Source organism: Mesocricetus auratus, unplaced genomic scaffold, assembly GCF_017639785.1.
Source record: "Mesocricetus auratus isolate SY011 unplaced genomic scaffold, BCM_Maur_2.0 Super-Scaffold_100043, whole genome shotgun sequence".
Taxonomy (NCBI): domain Eukaryota; kingdom Metazoa; phylum Chordata; class Mammalia; order Rodentia; family Cricetidae; genus Mesocricetus; species Mesocricetus auratus.
Window position 1 is genome coordinate 6,193,420 of NW_024429220.1, and position 14,953 is coordinate 6,208,372.

General features: G+C 41.9%; 1 protein-coding gene across 8 annotated transcripts in view; it reads right to left on the bottom strand.

Moving 5' to 3' along the window:
* Fbxl13 (F-box and leucine rich repeat protein 13) overlaps nt 1–14,953 on the bottom strand; it is a 218,299-nt gene that overhangs the window by 129,917 nt on the left and 73,429 nt on the right. For all 8 annotated transcript variants that reach the window (XM_040735203.1, XM_040735202.1, XM_040735204.1 and 5 more), the window contains 2 exons: nt 11,327–11,422; nt 7,615–7,744 (listed from right to left, as the gene is read on the bottom strand). In XM_040735203.1, coding sequence (XP_040591137.1) covers nt 7,615–7,744; nt 11,327–11,422 — 226 coding nt within the window. The remainder of the gene's footprint in view (nt 1–7,614; nt 7,745–11,326; nt 11,423–14,953) is intronic.

The window sequence follows — 14,953 nt, forward strand, 5'->3', positions numbered from 1 at the left end:
GTTATTAATGCTTAAGGCAACTTAGGCATTAAGTAGATTAGCACTTTGGATTCCTGTGTGCTCTAGAGTGAGGTTCTGGCAAACCCAATTCTCCATCAGTCCTCACTGTTAACAAAAGGAAAGTCAAATAGAGACTTTGAGGCTTGTAGTATGAGAAGCTGACCAGAACAGCTGAGTAGGTGGTGTGACTCATGAGCCCTGAAGGCCTGTAACCACCAGTGGATAACAACACTGTTCATTTGTTTTTATCTGTGTCAGGAAGCCACTTGGCGTGGGAAAGGGGTACTTCCTCCTGACGTAATAGGTCAAGGACCATGAAACAAATGATAAAATTAGGATTCAGGGTCAGAATCTGGGGTAAAAAATACAGAAATACTATCAGAGACAGTTGAAGAGAGGACAGGCTCTCAGGTGATGCCTGCCTTCTGGGGTTTTAGTTAAAATTAGATCACCTAGAAAACAAACAGCTAGTGAAAGAGGCTGTGTATAGAGAAAATAAATCTGGCGTTCTCAGTGACACTCCACACACTAGACAAACCGTAAGGAGGAGTATTCACGGATCCTGAGGCAAACACCACGTCCCAAGGGTTTCCTCCCCCATATTTTCACTTCTCTTGTGTCAAGACATTGGTACAAAGTTTAGACTCTGGTCATCCTTGATCTTTTTCAAACTGTCGTGCATGAAAGATGACCTATGATAGATAGCACTGGGAACTGTATAGAATGTCAGCAGATGCTGAGCACTGCACTAGAGGCCTCTCATAGTCTCCGTGTGAGTCACAGGATCCCTGTGAGGACCTATGCTATCTACCTTTCAAAGATGAGAAATCCACAGCTCAGGGGGTTGGGTAACCAGGACAAAGCCACACAGCTGAGAGGTGGCAGAGCCAAGTACATGCCTTGCCCTTGACAACCCACACCAGAATGTTCAGACCCAGATCCTGCCCCTCCCAAAAAACACGGCAGATGTGAGGGGCATTCTGCCTTTGCTCCCAGAAACACCAATGAGAGCAGCTGGCAAGAGAGACATTTGAATCTATCTTAATATGCATGGGAAACCAAGATACGGAAAGCCAGAGGAACTGCCAGCAGTGCGGGCTCGGTTCAGGTCGTCTGTGTGGATTGTGCGCGTCTGAACACCTTACAGAATTTACCAGAGGTTTGGGAACAGGAAAGGCCAACCCTGCATCACACACTAGGAGTCATTAAAGACAGCTGTTGGCTTTACAGATGCCCAAGAGGTACCGCGGATTCATTCATCATTGCCCCGAGCCTCCACGTAGAGAATTAAGAATGAGGCCGCGAAGCAGTCAAGATCTGGTGTTGGAGACTCCAGGTGCTGCCGCGCTGGTGGCAGAGGTTAGCCCTAGTCACAAAGGATGATAGAAAGGAGGCAGGCAGATGGAGTTTGATTCGGGAAAGGGTCCAAATTGTTCCCAGCTTCAAGTTTTAGAGGCTAGTTGGGGCTTTTATTGGTTGACTTCGATATCCAACACCATCCCCTGAGATGTATTTGGAAACAGGCTCTGGAACACATTATAAGAGAAACGACTTTGGGCCATCCCAGAGCTAAGAGAGCTGGAATACTGGTGTTGCTCAGAGCTGTAATTGAAGTTACGATTTTGAAACCATAAGGTTTGCTCATTTCCAGCTGAGAACTTCAAGGAAGTGCAATCGATCCTCTGCCGCCAAGTTCTTACTTGACAGCTACTCAATGGCCTGACTTTGGGTGTTCCTTCATGTTCAGTAGAGATCACAGTTCTGAGATATACATATTTGAGACAGTATACTTAAAATGCAGCATTTGGATAAAGCTATGTTTTAAAAATCTTTCTTCTAGACCAAAGGTTCTCTGGGTTTTATAAGTAAAATTTGCTCTGAGTTGAAGTCCCCTAAGCCAGTCACTGCTGGCCTAATGCCCAGTTACTTGGGAATGATAGTTAACATTATGTAGCTCATTTATTTTATTCACTAACAATTCCTTCCTCTGGAGCCTAGTCCCTCTGGAAATGCACATTTTATTTAGAGACACTTGAGTTATTCTTGTGCTCTGACAAATGATACAGTCCAGTAATGAGTCTGCTTGCCCAATTCCAGAAAAGTGCTCCCTTGCCTGCCTTTAAAATGTCTTAAGATACCATTTTACGGTTCATGTTCCTTGAGCTGTGGGGCACTCCTGTGCCAGGCAGCCAGATGGCCCAAAAGTTCTGCCAATATTTATCTCCAATCTTAAAATTAGAAAATCAAACCTCTGGCCAGAAATATGTGTAATTCTATATACTCCCGTAGAAGACTACAGAGGGGGTGGAAACACTTTGGCTTTTAATACACTCGAGGTTACAAGAATTAAACACAGGTTTACTAAATCATTGGTGACAAATTAAAAGTATCATAATAGTTGAGACAGGTTGCTTCCTTAAAAGTAATGTCAAGATTTCGTCAGATTTGTTTACTTAATTATTGCCAGGATAAAGATATTTGGGCCAAGAATCACTATATTTTTAAAATATACAGAAAAACTAAGAAAATATGTCTGGGCTATCTTGATCCCAACAAAAGCATTAGTTTCATATATTCTAGTCTTCATATACATCATCATCTGCTATAATGAACACATAGTCTGGCTGGGCGATGGTGGTGCATGCCTTTAATCTCAGTACTTGTGAGATAAAGGCAGGCAGATCTCTGTGAGTTCAAGGCCAGCCTGGTAGGTCTACAGAACACATAGTCAACACACCCATTGCATAGGAAAGGATTTGACTCACAAATTTTCATTATCTGAAGATCTTTGGACTCTACACAATCACAACAATGTAGCTTATTTCCTCTCTATCCCAAACTGCCAAGAGGGCTTGTCCTAAACACCAGGAAACCCTTACATGGAAGTAAGTTTCAAAATTCAGGACAGAATTATAGTTATGTCTATGTTTAAAAAGAAGACAGATAAATAAAAATAATGGACAGCATTTACACAACACATTGGAAAATAAAACACACAAAGTACTCTTAAAATTCAACAATAAGGAAACAAGCCAACTTTAAAATGGGCCCCAAACCTTAATAGAGCTAGGTGTGGTGGCGTATGCCTGTGATTCCAGTACTCAAAAGGGCAGAGGCAAGGGGATCACCAGAGGGTCAAGTCCAGCCAGGGCTACAAGATCCAGCCTCCAAGAGACGACAAATGAGCACAACACCTTAACAGACGTGAGTGTAAGCACACGGAGCACAAGCCATCAAGGAAATGGGAGAACAGCAGTAGGATGCCTTCCAGAATGACCAAACTCCAGGACAGTCACGGCACCAAGTGCCAATCAACAGGGACACTTGTTCACTGTCATCGGAATGCAAATGAGTGTTGACACCCAGAAAAACAGTTCAGTAATTTCCTACTAAATTAAATATACTCTCACTATATAATTTCCAACTATACGTCGTAGAACCTAACCAAAAGAGTTGGAAACCTTTAGCCTGGCTCTTCAGTGTTTCCTAAAGACCAATTATAAAGGTCTGATTTCCAGCCTGTGGCACCACTGGGAGGTGGCAGAACCCCAGACTAAATCCAGACTCCATCAGTGAAAAACAACCTTGTTCTTCTTTTAGTTTATTCACTTCAGGAATTTTTGTCCTAGCAACAGAAAACTAACATAATTTATGTCTACAATAGCTAAGCACTCATGTGCACATATACAGCTTCAACATAGGGTAATCGTGAAGACATTATGCTGAATGAGCTAGTCACCAAACAATAACCAGTCTGTTATTTCACTCACGTGGGGTCCTGAGTCAGCATGTCCATCGAGACAGAAAGCAGAAGGAGCTAGGGAAACGAGGAAGTGGGGAGTCAGGGATTTAATGGGTGATGAGTTCCAGCTTTCTGTGATAGTATACTTCTAGAGACAGATGGCCATGCTTGCACAATGTGAGGATACTTAATTGCACAGAACTGACACATATAGGGGTTAAATGGTAATTTATATGCTATTTGTATCTTTAAAAAGAGCCACAAAGTTGACTGCTTGAAACAATTAACAAAATTAACAACATATAAACCAGCCTGACCAAGAAAAAGAACACAAACAAGAAACTAGTATTGCTAAAAATGAGACATGAAAGAGAGATTGTTAGTGCCAACTTTACAGAAATAAAAAGGATTATTAGATAATACTATTGACAGTTACACCCCAACTACAGGAAGTTGACAAATTTTCATATATTCAAACTATCAAAACTAACTCAAGAAATAAAATCTAAATAGATCTATAGTAAACAAAGACTGGAAATAAACAACAGGGAGCCTCCAACAAAGAAGAGACCAGGACCAGATGGCCTCATTGGCAGATTCTACCAGACATTTAAAGAATTAAACCCTTCTCTTACTTTTTAAGGAGAGAGAGAGAATTTCTCCTGAAATCATTCTTTAATGCCCGTATTATCCTAACAAGGACACCAAATAGATATCACAAGAAAGAAAATACAAGACTAATAGTCCTTTAAAATATACATGCCAACATCCTTAGGACAATGTTGGAAAATAAAATGCAACGGTATGCTAACATGATGTATGGATAAGACTGGTCATACAGAAACATTTGTGGGGGACATGGACACAGAAGCAGACTAGCTAGGAAGAGGAAAGGGATCATTGGGCACGAGGTGATCACAGAACAATATATGCATGTGTGAAATTCCATCATGAGACCCATTACTATGTGTAACTAGGATGTGCTAATAAAAAAAATTAAAATTAAAATCTATAGCAGTGACACCACCACTTTGTTATAACAGCCTACCTGATTCCCCCACTAATGTGTTTAGTAAATGCCTTAATTTATGATTTTTTTGTTCAATGATTATAAAAGGTTCAGGTGACCAACTCCAGGGAACATATTATTCAGGGCAACTTGAACCTGTGTTCCTGGGCTAAAGTCATTCTTATTTGATCAAAAATAAACTTGTTCTTATTTCCCTTGAGGTATAACAAAAGGAAATGCAAAGTTCACTATCCAAACACCTATAGGTGTGACCCACGCTGTATTAATAGAGTGGGAAATAGGTAGCAAGTGATGAAGCCAACATGTGTGAAAAAAGCCCAGCACACTTAGGAGAAAGACTGCAGTGCCCAGCACACTTACGACAAAGACTGCAGTGCCCAGCACACTTACGACAAAGACTGCAGTGCCCAGCACACTTACGACAAAGACTGCAGTGCCCAGCACACTTACGACAAAGACTGCAGTGCCCAGCACACTTACGACAAAGACTGCAGTGCCCAGCACACTTACGACAAAGACTGCAGTGCCCAGCACACTTAGGAGAAAGACTGCAGTGCCCAGCACACTTACGAGAAAGACTGCAGTGCCCAGCACACTTACAAGAAAGACTGCAGTGCCCAGCACACTTACGAGAAAGACTGCAGTGCCCAGCACACTTACAAGAAAGACCCGCAGTGCCAAATAGAATTTACTCAACTGAATCGAGAACATTGGGTGGAGGGGTTACCACCAGAGAATATCTTACTTATTATGAAAGTCTGAGACTTCTCCTCTGAGACCAGGAACAAAACAAAAATGTGAGCTTCTAGAGCTACGTCTTCAATTCCTCAGAAACTCACTCCAGTCTTCACTGTTGCAGTGATCAAAATCATAAGTCAAACTGAAACTTTAAACCTTACTTCCAAAGTTCACTTTCTTTATTTGAAAAATACAGATTTAGTGAACAATATGTTTTCCATGTGTATTTCTTTCTTTTGGTGGGGGGGGGTATTTCAAGACAGAGTTTTTCTGTATGACAGTCTTAGCTGCCCTAGAACTAGCTCTGAAGACCAGGATGGCCATGAATTCACAGGGATCTGACTTCCTCTGCTTCACAAGTGCTGAGATTAGAGATGTATATGACCAGAGCCCAGCTTGATATGTTTTCCTGTATGTGCATGTACAGAGATTATGTGGGAGGATAAAGAGACAGAAACAGAGACAAAGAGAGGAAGGTTTATAATTATTTTGTTTACCTTTAAGACTGCAAAAAAAGTCAGTCACTTTGGAAATCAATATGGTGGTTTCTCAGAAAACTGGGAATCAATCTACCTCAAGACCCAGGGATACCACTCTTGGGCATATACTCAAAGGAGGCACACACATAACACAAGGACATTTGCTTACCTATGTTCATAGCAACATTGTTCATAATAGCCAGAACCTGGAAACAAGCTAGATACACCTCAACTAAAGAATAAAGAAAATATGGTATATGTACACAATGGAGAATTACTCAGCTGTTAAAAACAATGGCATCAGGAAATTTGAAGAGCAAATGGATGGAACTAGATACAGAATGACAAACACGGTACGTACTCCCTCGTAAGTGGACATTAGCTGTAAAGTAAAGGGTAACTGTGCTACAATCCATAGACCCGGAGAGGCTAGGTAGCAAGGAGGGCTCAAGGGGGGACTGCATGGATCTCCCTGGGAAGGGGAAATAGAAGAGATCTCCTGGGTGGGCTGGAGACCGGCGGGCATGGGAACTCAAGGGATGGGATGGGGATCGAGGGGGAGTACTGAAAGAGATGGCTGGAAAGGGGAGCTTTGTGGAGTCAGACAGAAACCAGATACAAAGGAGACCATATAGCTTCCCTTATAGATGGCTCCAGCTAAGATTCCTACCAATAGTGATTAGGTACATGAACTGGCCCTCTTCTGTGATCAAATTGGTGACTACCCTAATTATCATCAGAGAGCCTCCATCTAGTAACTGATAGAAACAGATGCAGAGAACCACAGGCAAACATGTTTGTGTGTACGTCACTCTGTAACTTGACTTTCCCTCTTACACCTTTCAAAAAGAAACATACTTTCCCAAAGGAATATGTTAAATACATATAGGATTTTTTCTCATTATCTGGAATCAGTTGGCTAAATACTTTTAAAAGCCATGGTTTCCTCTGGGGGGATAAGTAAAAAACAATCTCAAAGAACGCGTAGTTTAAAGACAAACGGCTCAATGCAAGCACAAGGTGGCCTTGGAGAACTGCGACGACTTCCATACCATCTGCAAGACAGCAGGTGAGTAAATCACAGCACACCTGCTGCACAAATACCATTTCACAGTCACCGAGAAGACCTTAGTAAATCTATCAGTGGCGACACAGACAAATTTCCAAGATAAAGGAAACTGGAAACAGCATCATCTTCTTAACCTGTTCTTAAGACCTTCAGGGTTAACAGCGGGAGAAATGGAGGGCAGAAGAGTGTAATGTCGACACTATTCATTCGTAAATCATATATATATATATATATATATATATATATATATATATATATATATGTCAATGCAATTTCAGAAAAACTGACAGAGTGAATGAATGGTTTGAGGGAGATGAAGGGGGATGCTGTTAATGCCTACTGTCAGACTTTGTTTAAAACAGGAATGTATTCTAGTTTTAACAGACACATTGATGACAAATACATGAAATCTAGACAACAGAAAAAAAGTGGTCAAGAAGAATAGACAAACGACCGTTTCCCAGAACACCCAATCTAGCAACACTGAAGTCTCCCCTTAACTCTTCTCACTTTGAGCGGATATGGCAATGTAGGCCACTGGTGTGAGCATACTTACTGACAGCTCTCAAAGTTTTTGTTCGGAAGAGACAGCCTCGAAAGTTCAGGCGCAGCACAGTTAGACGCCACTTTTGCAAAGTGGTCACTACACATTTATCTGCAATGTTTTTTGTTGTAGAAAAATCAATCTAAAAGAGATAAATAAAAAGTATTAAGAAGTAAGATATATTTCATATAAAACTTTTAAACATTTTAAAGTATCAAATACTAGAAGCTCTTCATGGAGTCATTTTCAAACAGAAAAAGAGTCTAAAACATTAGACTTCTCTAATATGCAATTTTTACAAAATAAATACTATACTCACAAACATACTTCCAAAAGTATTGGACTTGGCCAATGAAAAATAAAGTACACTCAGTTAAAAATTTTAAACACTTTTGATTTCAATGTGGATCAAACCCCCATACATTCGAGGCAAGCACTCTGGCTCTGAACCATATACTCAATGTACATACGGCATCCTGTCCCGTTGTGAGTTAAGACAAACGAAGTAGAAAACAGTGAGATCTCATAGATCAAATAGCTGGGAGAGCTCAGAAAGGTTGTAACAGCAAGTATTCTTTAATACTTTTGGATTATTGGCCAGTCAAACATTTACCCTGACCCGTAAGAATTAACAGTGACATGCATACATAAAGAATGAGGAGCAGGACTTTAATAGCAAAGGAAGATAGCCTAATGTCTTCCAGTGAGACTGATCGAGTAATTGGAGATTGCATGCGGCAGAGCACTGGATGGGAGCTGAACTTGGGGCAAAAGAGCACGATGCAGTCAAAGACCCCTCCGCCAACACAGCCCAACTATGCCACACTTGGCGCGGTCCAGAAAAAGACCCTTACCAAGTGATTTAATGATAGGCTGTTTTCATGAGCATTGCTTCATGCCATTCCCCTCCCCACCCGCTCTGTAGACCAGGGTGGTCTCGAACTCACAGAGATCAGCCTGCCTCTGCCTCCCAAGTGCCGGGATTAAAGGCGTGCACCACCAACTGTTGGGGAAGTCCTTTGTCAATAAAGCACTGCTGGCCAATAGGAATCTAGATAGGAGGGACTAGGAGTCCAGGAGGACTCTGGGAAGGAGAAACACAGGAGTCGAGATGTAACACCATGGGGTAGGAAGCCCGGAAACTTCTCCAGTAAGAGACATACTTAGATTAACAATTATGGGGTAATTACTTAAGTCAGAGCTAGTCAGTAAAAAACAAGCAAGGCCAACAGCTTCATAATTAATATAGCCTCCTGTGTGTTTATTTGGGACTGATGCGGCTCTAGAACCAGGCTGACGGGAAGGCTTCTCTCAAGGAAAAGGCTTCTCTTTACAACCAACGCCTGGCTATGCCATTCTTTTGATGAGAGCTGCTCCTCAGAACTCAGGGAGCACAGGTCCTGTGCCGCCAATTGGGGGAAGAGCAGGTGACGGGTTTCCTCACTCATGTTTAGTAACTAGCTGCACATCGTGTGGGCAGTCAGACTACAGTTTGAATTCTAGCCCAGACACGTGCGAATACGGGCTATTCTTTAACTCATTTTTCTCACCTGTAAAATGAGGAAAATGAAAATGCCTGTCTAGGGAGGCCAAGAGTACAGGCCAGGGTTAAGGAGCAGTTGTTTGTGACTAGTTCCAAAGCTATGGTCAGTGGTGACAAAATGTGAAAGGAGCACCTTTTCACGCGGTGCAAGGTATACAACAAGCCTGCTTGATACTGTCAGTGTGTTTGCACACATACAAGAGGCCCATCACACAGCCCAGCATTTCCTAATGTGACCTTCGGGGCTAATGGTTTATACTATCCTTGCCCTGGTGCTGTTTCTTCATTCTTTTCACAGGCTGGGGATCACTGAACTTCTCATTCCAAAGAGGAGTCTCGTGGCCACAATAAAAGTGAAGCATGCAGTCTCTTGGTGACTTCTCATGTCTCTGAACAACAGGAGTCGCTTCTCTGTCAGTCAAGCTTCAGTGGCCATCGTCTTCCCTGCCTTCTAAAGTTAGTTCATAGCTGACATTATCGCTTTCCCTCATGGATAGTGACTGGAGGACTGATGACACCAAGTACTCACACTGACCTGTGTCCAGGTGGCCAGGCACTAGGTACAAAAATCTGTTAAACTTCCTTCCAGAAGCTGAGAGGAGCAGACAAGGTGCCAGTAACTACAGAGGAAACTTAACTCCATGCCCATGCATCCATCAGGAAACCATCCAGCACTGATGGGACTGCTCTTTTCTCCCTGTATGCAAGACTGGCACGGAGCTAACCAATGAGATATGCCTGCCTTGGGTTTCAGTTTAAGAAAGTGTTTCTAAACCCTGAGCCTGCAAGGATGGTCTGGGAGGATTGGAAAGGCCAGACTGCTGACTGCTACTCTGAGTTCCCACTCAGTAAACCGAGGGGTTGGGTGGAGCCTAAGAATTTGTATCTCCCACAAGCTCGGTGGTGTTGATGCTCCTTGTTTCAGGACCACACTCAGAGAACAAATGGTTTACAAAAACAAATCTCTTGCTTATGTGACAGCTGGATACACGTGCTCTAGCAGGAATCAGGCAAAGCCGGCATTTCTGTCCAGAGGCTGCCAGGTGTAGAAAATGCAAGCCCACAGCAGCGAAGAACAAAGCCAGAGCAGAGAGCCTGCCTGGGTTCTCCCTGCTTTTCCCTGAGTGTTCAAGTGCGGTATGATAAGAACAAAGCCAGAGCAGAGAGCCTGCCTGGGTTCTCCCTCTCCTATTCTGCTTTTCCCGTGAGTGTTCACGTGTGGTATAATTGTAAGGAGGCAATGAGGTTTTCTTGCTTATCTGTCAGTCCTGGCATCCTTATAAAAGCCTGCTCCCGTTCTGCATGCCAGTGAGGAAATACACAGAGATACACAGTTATGAGCCATGAGGTGATCATTACAGATCATGCGCTCCCAAGCCGCACCACCACCATGCCCCAGGATGGAGAGATGGTTCAGCAGTGAAGAGCTCTGGCTGCTCTTCCAGAGGAGCCGGGTTCAGTTCCCAGCACCCACATGGTGGCTCACAACCATCTGTAACTCCAATCCCAAAGGATGTAATGCCCTCTTCCTGCAGTTTCCAGGCATGTGTGCAGTGCACAGACATACATGCGGGCAAAATACCCAAACACATAAAATAATTATGCAAACTAATAATGAAGAAAAATTTATCCCCCCCCCAAGTTGAGGGGAGTGTTAAGACAGGATTTCACTATGTAACGCAGGCTGTTCTGGAACTCAGAGACCCAGCTGCCTCTACCTGGGATTAAAAGCGAACACCATCAGGCCCAGCTCAGTCAATTTTTTTCTTAAAAGTTTTCTTTCTCACACTCAAGGGCTCAACATAGAGGCTGTGCTCATCATCAGGGACAAGAAGTAAAATAATGAAACAAGAATGAGGTACAACTTACCCAACAAAATGGGGCTTTGCCTCAATCTGAAAATAACATCCAGCATACATACCCCGCCATTCCAATTTCAAAATACACATGTATCTCTTAAGATAGTGTTACTCTCTACTTTCACCACGTCCTCCAGGCTTGTGCTGACCAAACCTAACTAAGCAACGAACCAAAAACATAAACAAAAAGTGCTTACTGCCGGTGGCCGCAGAGAAGGGACAGAGGGGCAGGAGACAGCGCAGCCCTACTACAGGGCTTCACGTAAGCCCAGCCCACTGCAAATCTCCGTGAAGAGCAGCACCTTCCTTCGTGTCTACTTACAGCATTCCACAGGAAGCCTCTCTGTGTCATTGCCATCCAGGAGCGGTTGACTTGACCACATGTGATCGTATCTCTAAAACTGAGGTACGAGAAAATCTAAATGCAGAGAAAAGAAACAGATAACTTTGAATGATACATGAATTTTGGTAGATCTTCTATTGTGTGTGTTTGTAATGGGTAGAAAAGAGAATATTAGAAGCACATGTGGACCGTGTGGATCCAAAGCTGGACTGTATTCTGGTTATCTTACCATCTAGAGAATACCCCTTAGGAATATTAATGCAGAGGGACGACATCATTCTAGAATAGGTATTTCTGCCACATAAACAGAATAAAACATTGAAAACATATATAGAAAAGATCTCCGATTTGATATTAAAAGGTAAGCTAAGGCTTTGTCAACTGACTGGGAAAGACCCAGCTGAAATTATTGTACCTTTAACGAATGAGGAAATGTCCTCCTTATGGAAGGATAATGAGTATTGGCAAATAGCTTGCAGTGACTTTTTGGGAACTATTAGTAATAACTATCCCAAAACAGAGAGAATCAAAGTCATAAAGAAAACAATTTGGATTCTTCCGCGTATTGTGAGGCAAACACCTATTTCTGGAGTTCTTACCTTCTACACAGATGCAAACAAATCAGGTAAGGCAGGGTATAAATCAGGAAATATAAGTAAAGTAGTTCAAAGCCCTTACAACTCTGTACAGAAGGCAGAGTTATATGCCATTCTCATGGTACTTAAAGACTTTACAGAGCCTCTCGATATAGTCACGGATTCTCAATATGCAGAGAGAGTTGTCTTGCACATTAAGACTGCAGAATTTGTTCCTGAGTACAGAATTAACCTCATTGTTTTTACAATTACAGGAAACCGGCAGAAACAGGACTCATCCTATATATAACACACATCAGATCCCATACAGGTCTGCCAGGTCCTCTGGCACAAGGCAATGATGAAATTGATCGTTTATTAGTAGGTAATGTGTTGGAAGCTTCAGAATTTCATAAGAAACACCATGTTAACAGCAAAGGCTTAAAGAAGGATTTTTCTATCACCTGGCAACAAGCCAAAGAAATAGTAAGAAATTGCTCCAGTTGCTCATTCTACAATCAAACTCCATTACCAGCAGGTTGTAATCCTAAAGGTGTTCACAGAAATGAACTTTTGCAAATGGATGTATTTCACTTCCCAGAATTTGGCAGTTTGAAATATGTACACCATACTATAGACACGTTCTCAGGCTTCCAATGGGCTACTGCCCTCAGTTCTGAAAAATCTGATTCTGTTATTACACACCTCTTAGAGGTGATGGCTGTTATGGGTATACCTAAAACAATAAAAACTGACAATGCTCCAGCATAATATTATAATATAAAACATGTAACTGGTATACCTTACAATCCCACAGGACAAGCAGTGATTGAAAGATCTAACCGAACCTTAAAAGAGATGCTTCATAAACAGCCAGGGAGAACAAAGACCTCTAAACACAGGTTACATAATGCTTTACTAATGTTGAATTTTCTTAATGCTGATGAAAAAGGACAAACTGCAGCAGAAAGACACTGGACTACAGAGAAGACTTCTGAACTGAACCAACCGGTGTATTTTAAGGATGTTATGACCTCAGTCTGGAAACCAGGATATGTGTTACGTTGGGGAAGGGGTTATGCTTTTGTTTCCACAGGAGAAGAAAAGCTTTGGGTTCCATCAAAATTAATTAAAATCGATCAGAACAGAAGACATCTCAGGAGGAGGAAGATAACAGCTCATCTACAAATTCATATTCTACCATGGGTAAAGTGACCTCCTAAAAGGAAAGAGAAGTGTTTTGTTTTTTGTCTTCACAGGTAAACTCAGCAAAGAATACTGGACATATGGATTCCTGAAGAAGAATGAATAGCTACCCTGAGGACCATCAAACAAACAATAACTCACTGTGTGGTATCAAAGTCTAAATCTCTCTATACTTGTTTTTCATAGTACCCTTTTATCTTTATTTCTTCACATACCTCAGTCCCCATTCATTTAACTGAAGCTGGCTTTGGAGTTGGATTGGCTCTCCTACTCTAAATTCAAGCATATTATTTAAATAAAATTCAGAATTTCTGTATTATATCAAAGAGCCATTGATATAAGACAGAAGAAAATAAAATTAGGGACTGTTATCTGTGGATTTCTTTTTCTGAAAAGTCTAATTTCCTTCATGTTTACCATCTTCCCTATTGTCACCTCTTCCAGTATGCATACATATAAAAGTTAAAATATTTCTTTGTTAACATTAATGTTTGAGTTTTCCAGAGAACAAGGATTTCCTGACAGCAATCTTCAACTGTTTCAGAAAGAGAATGAGGATCCACTTCCTTGACTTCACCTGATTCGACTGGAGGCATCTGAACTACCCCACAGCATTGACTCCACCTGACAAGCACTATATTGGCTTGAAACTACATCACTCGACACAACTCCGGACCAAGGAACTGAAACAGCACATCTTCTACAATCTGGCCAGAGCTTCAGACGAGAGCTTCAATCAACACTAGAACCCCAGTCAGGAACTTCAATCAAGCATCTCCTGCCATACAGAGACTGTCTGATCTACTGAGATTTTGTTACACTAACATTTTTCTTCTCACAGGTCCCCATGAGATTGTCATCGTCCCATCTCAGCAGGAAGTAGTTTTGAGAATTCCACGCCCTCTCTCCCTACTATTGATATTATAGGATAGTTTACAATTGTTAGTGTTAGTTTTCAATTATTTTAGAGTTGGGATTGGAAGGAGGTGTTCAGATTTGGGTGTTTCTTTCAGATAAGTTGAGGTTTAGATGGGATAGATGTTTGATACATTTTGATCATTGACACAAGTTAGTTGTTTTAAGTTTAAATATCCTTTTTAGACTAAAAGGGGAATTGTAGGAGGAAAACAATGCCGCCATTAACCATGTGACTTACTAGAGGTGCATACAGATGAGGTAATAAAAGAGCGGTTTACCACACCACTAACCACACCCACTTTAGGCATAACTAAAGACATATACGGATGTAGGCGGTGAACTACGTCACAAGCCAAGCCCACTTTTGGGCATGGCTAGGGGTGTTATGGGGGAAGGTATAAAAGACTGAACAACGGAAGTCTCGGTCTCTTTTTCCGGCTCTCGGCTTCCAGTTCGGCGGCAGAAAACTACTCGGCTCAACTGGGTTACTTGTATGGTATCTTGTGAGTAATTTCTACAATAAATACTTAGTTTTACTTTCAGTAAGTGTGCCGTTTATCGTTGCAGCATCAGACATGTGTCCGGGTAACCAGTCCGATTCAAAAGGACAATAAACTGGATGTAGAGGCATATAACTGCACCCCATTATTTGCAGAGGCAGGGGGATTGTGTATTGAGACATTTCTCTTTCAATAAACTGGATGTAGTGACATATGTCTGCAATCCCATTACTAGCAGAGGCAGGAGGATTGTGAGTTTCAGAGCCTAGGATGTATATTGAGACACTTCTCTTTCAATAAATAAATGAATAAATAAACCTCTTTTCTCCCACAGAAGTCCCATGGCTACCCTGTACAAAGAGCCTTAGGGCCATAGTCATGTATACATGCCATGAAAGTGGGAGATC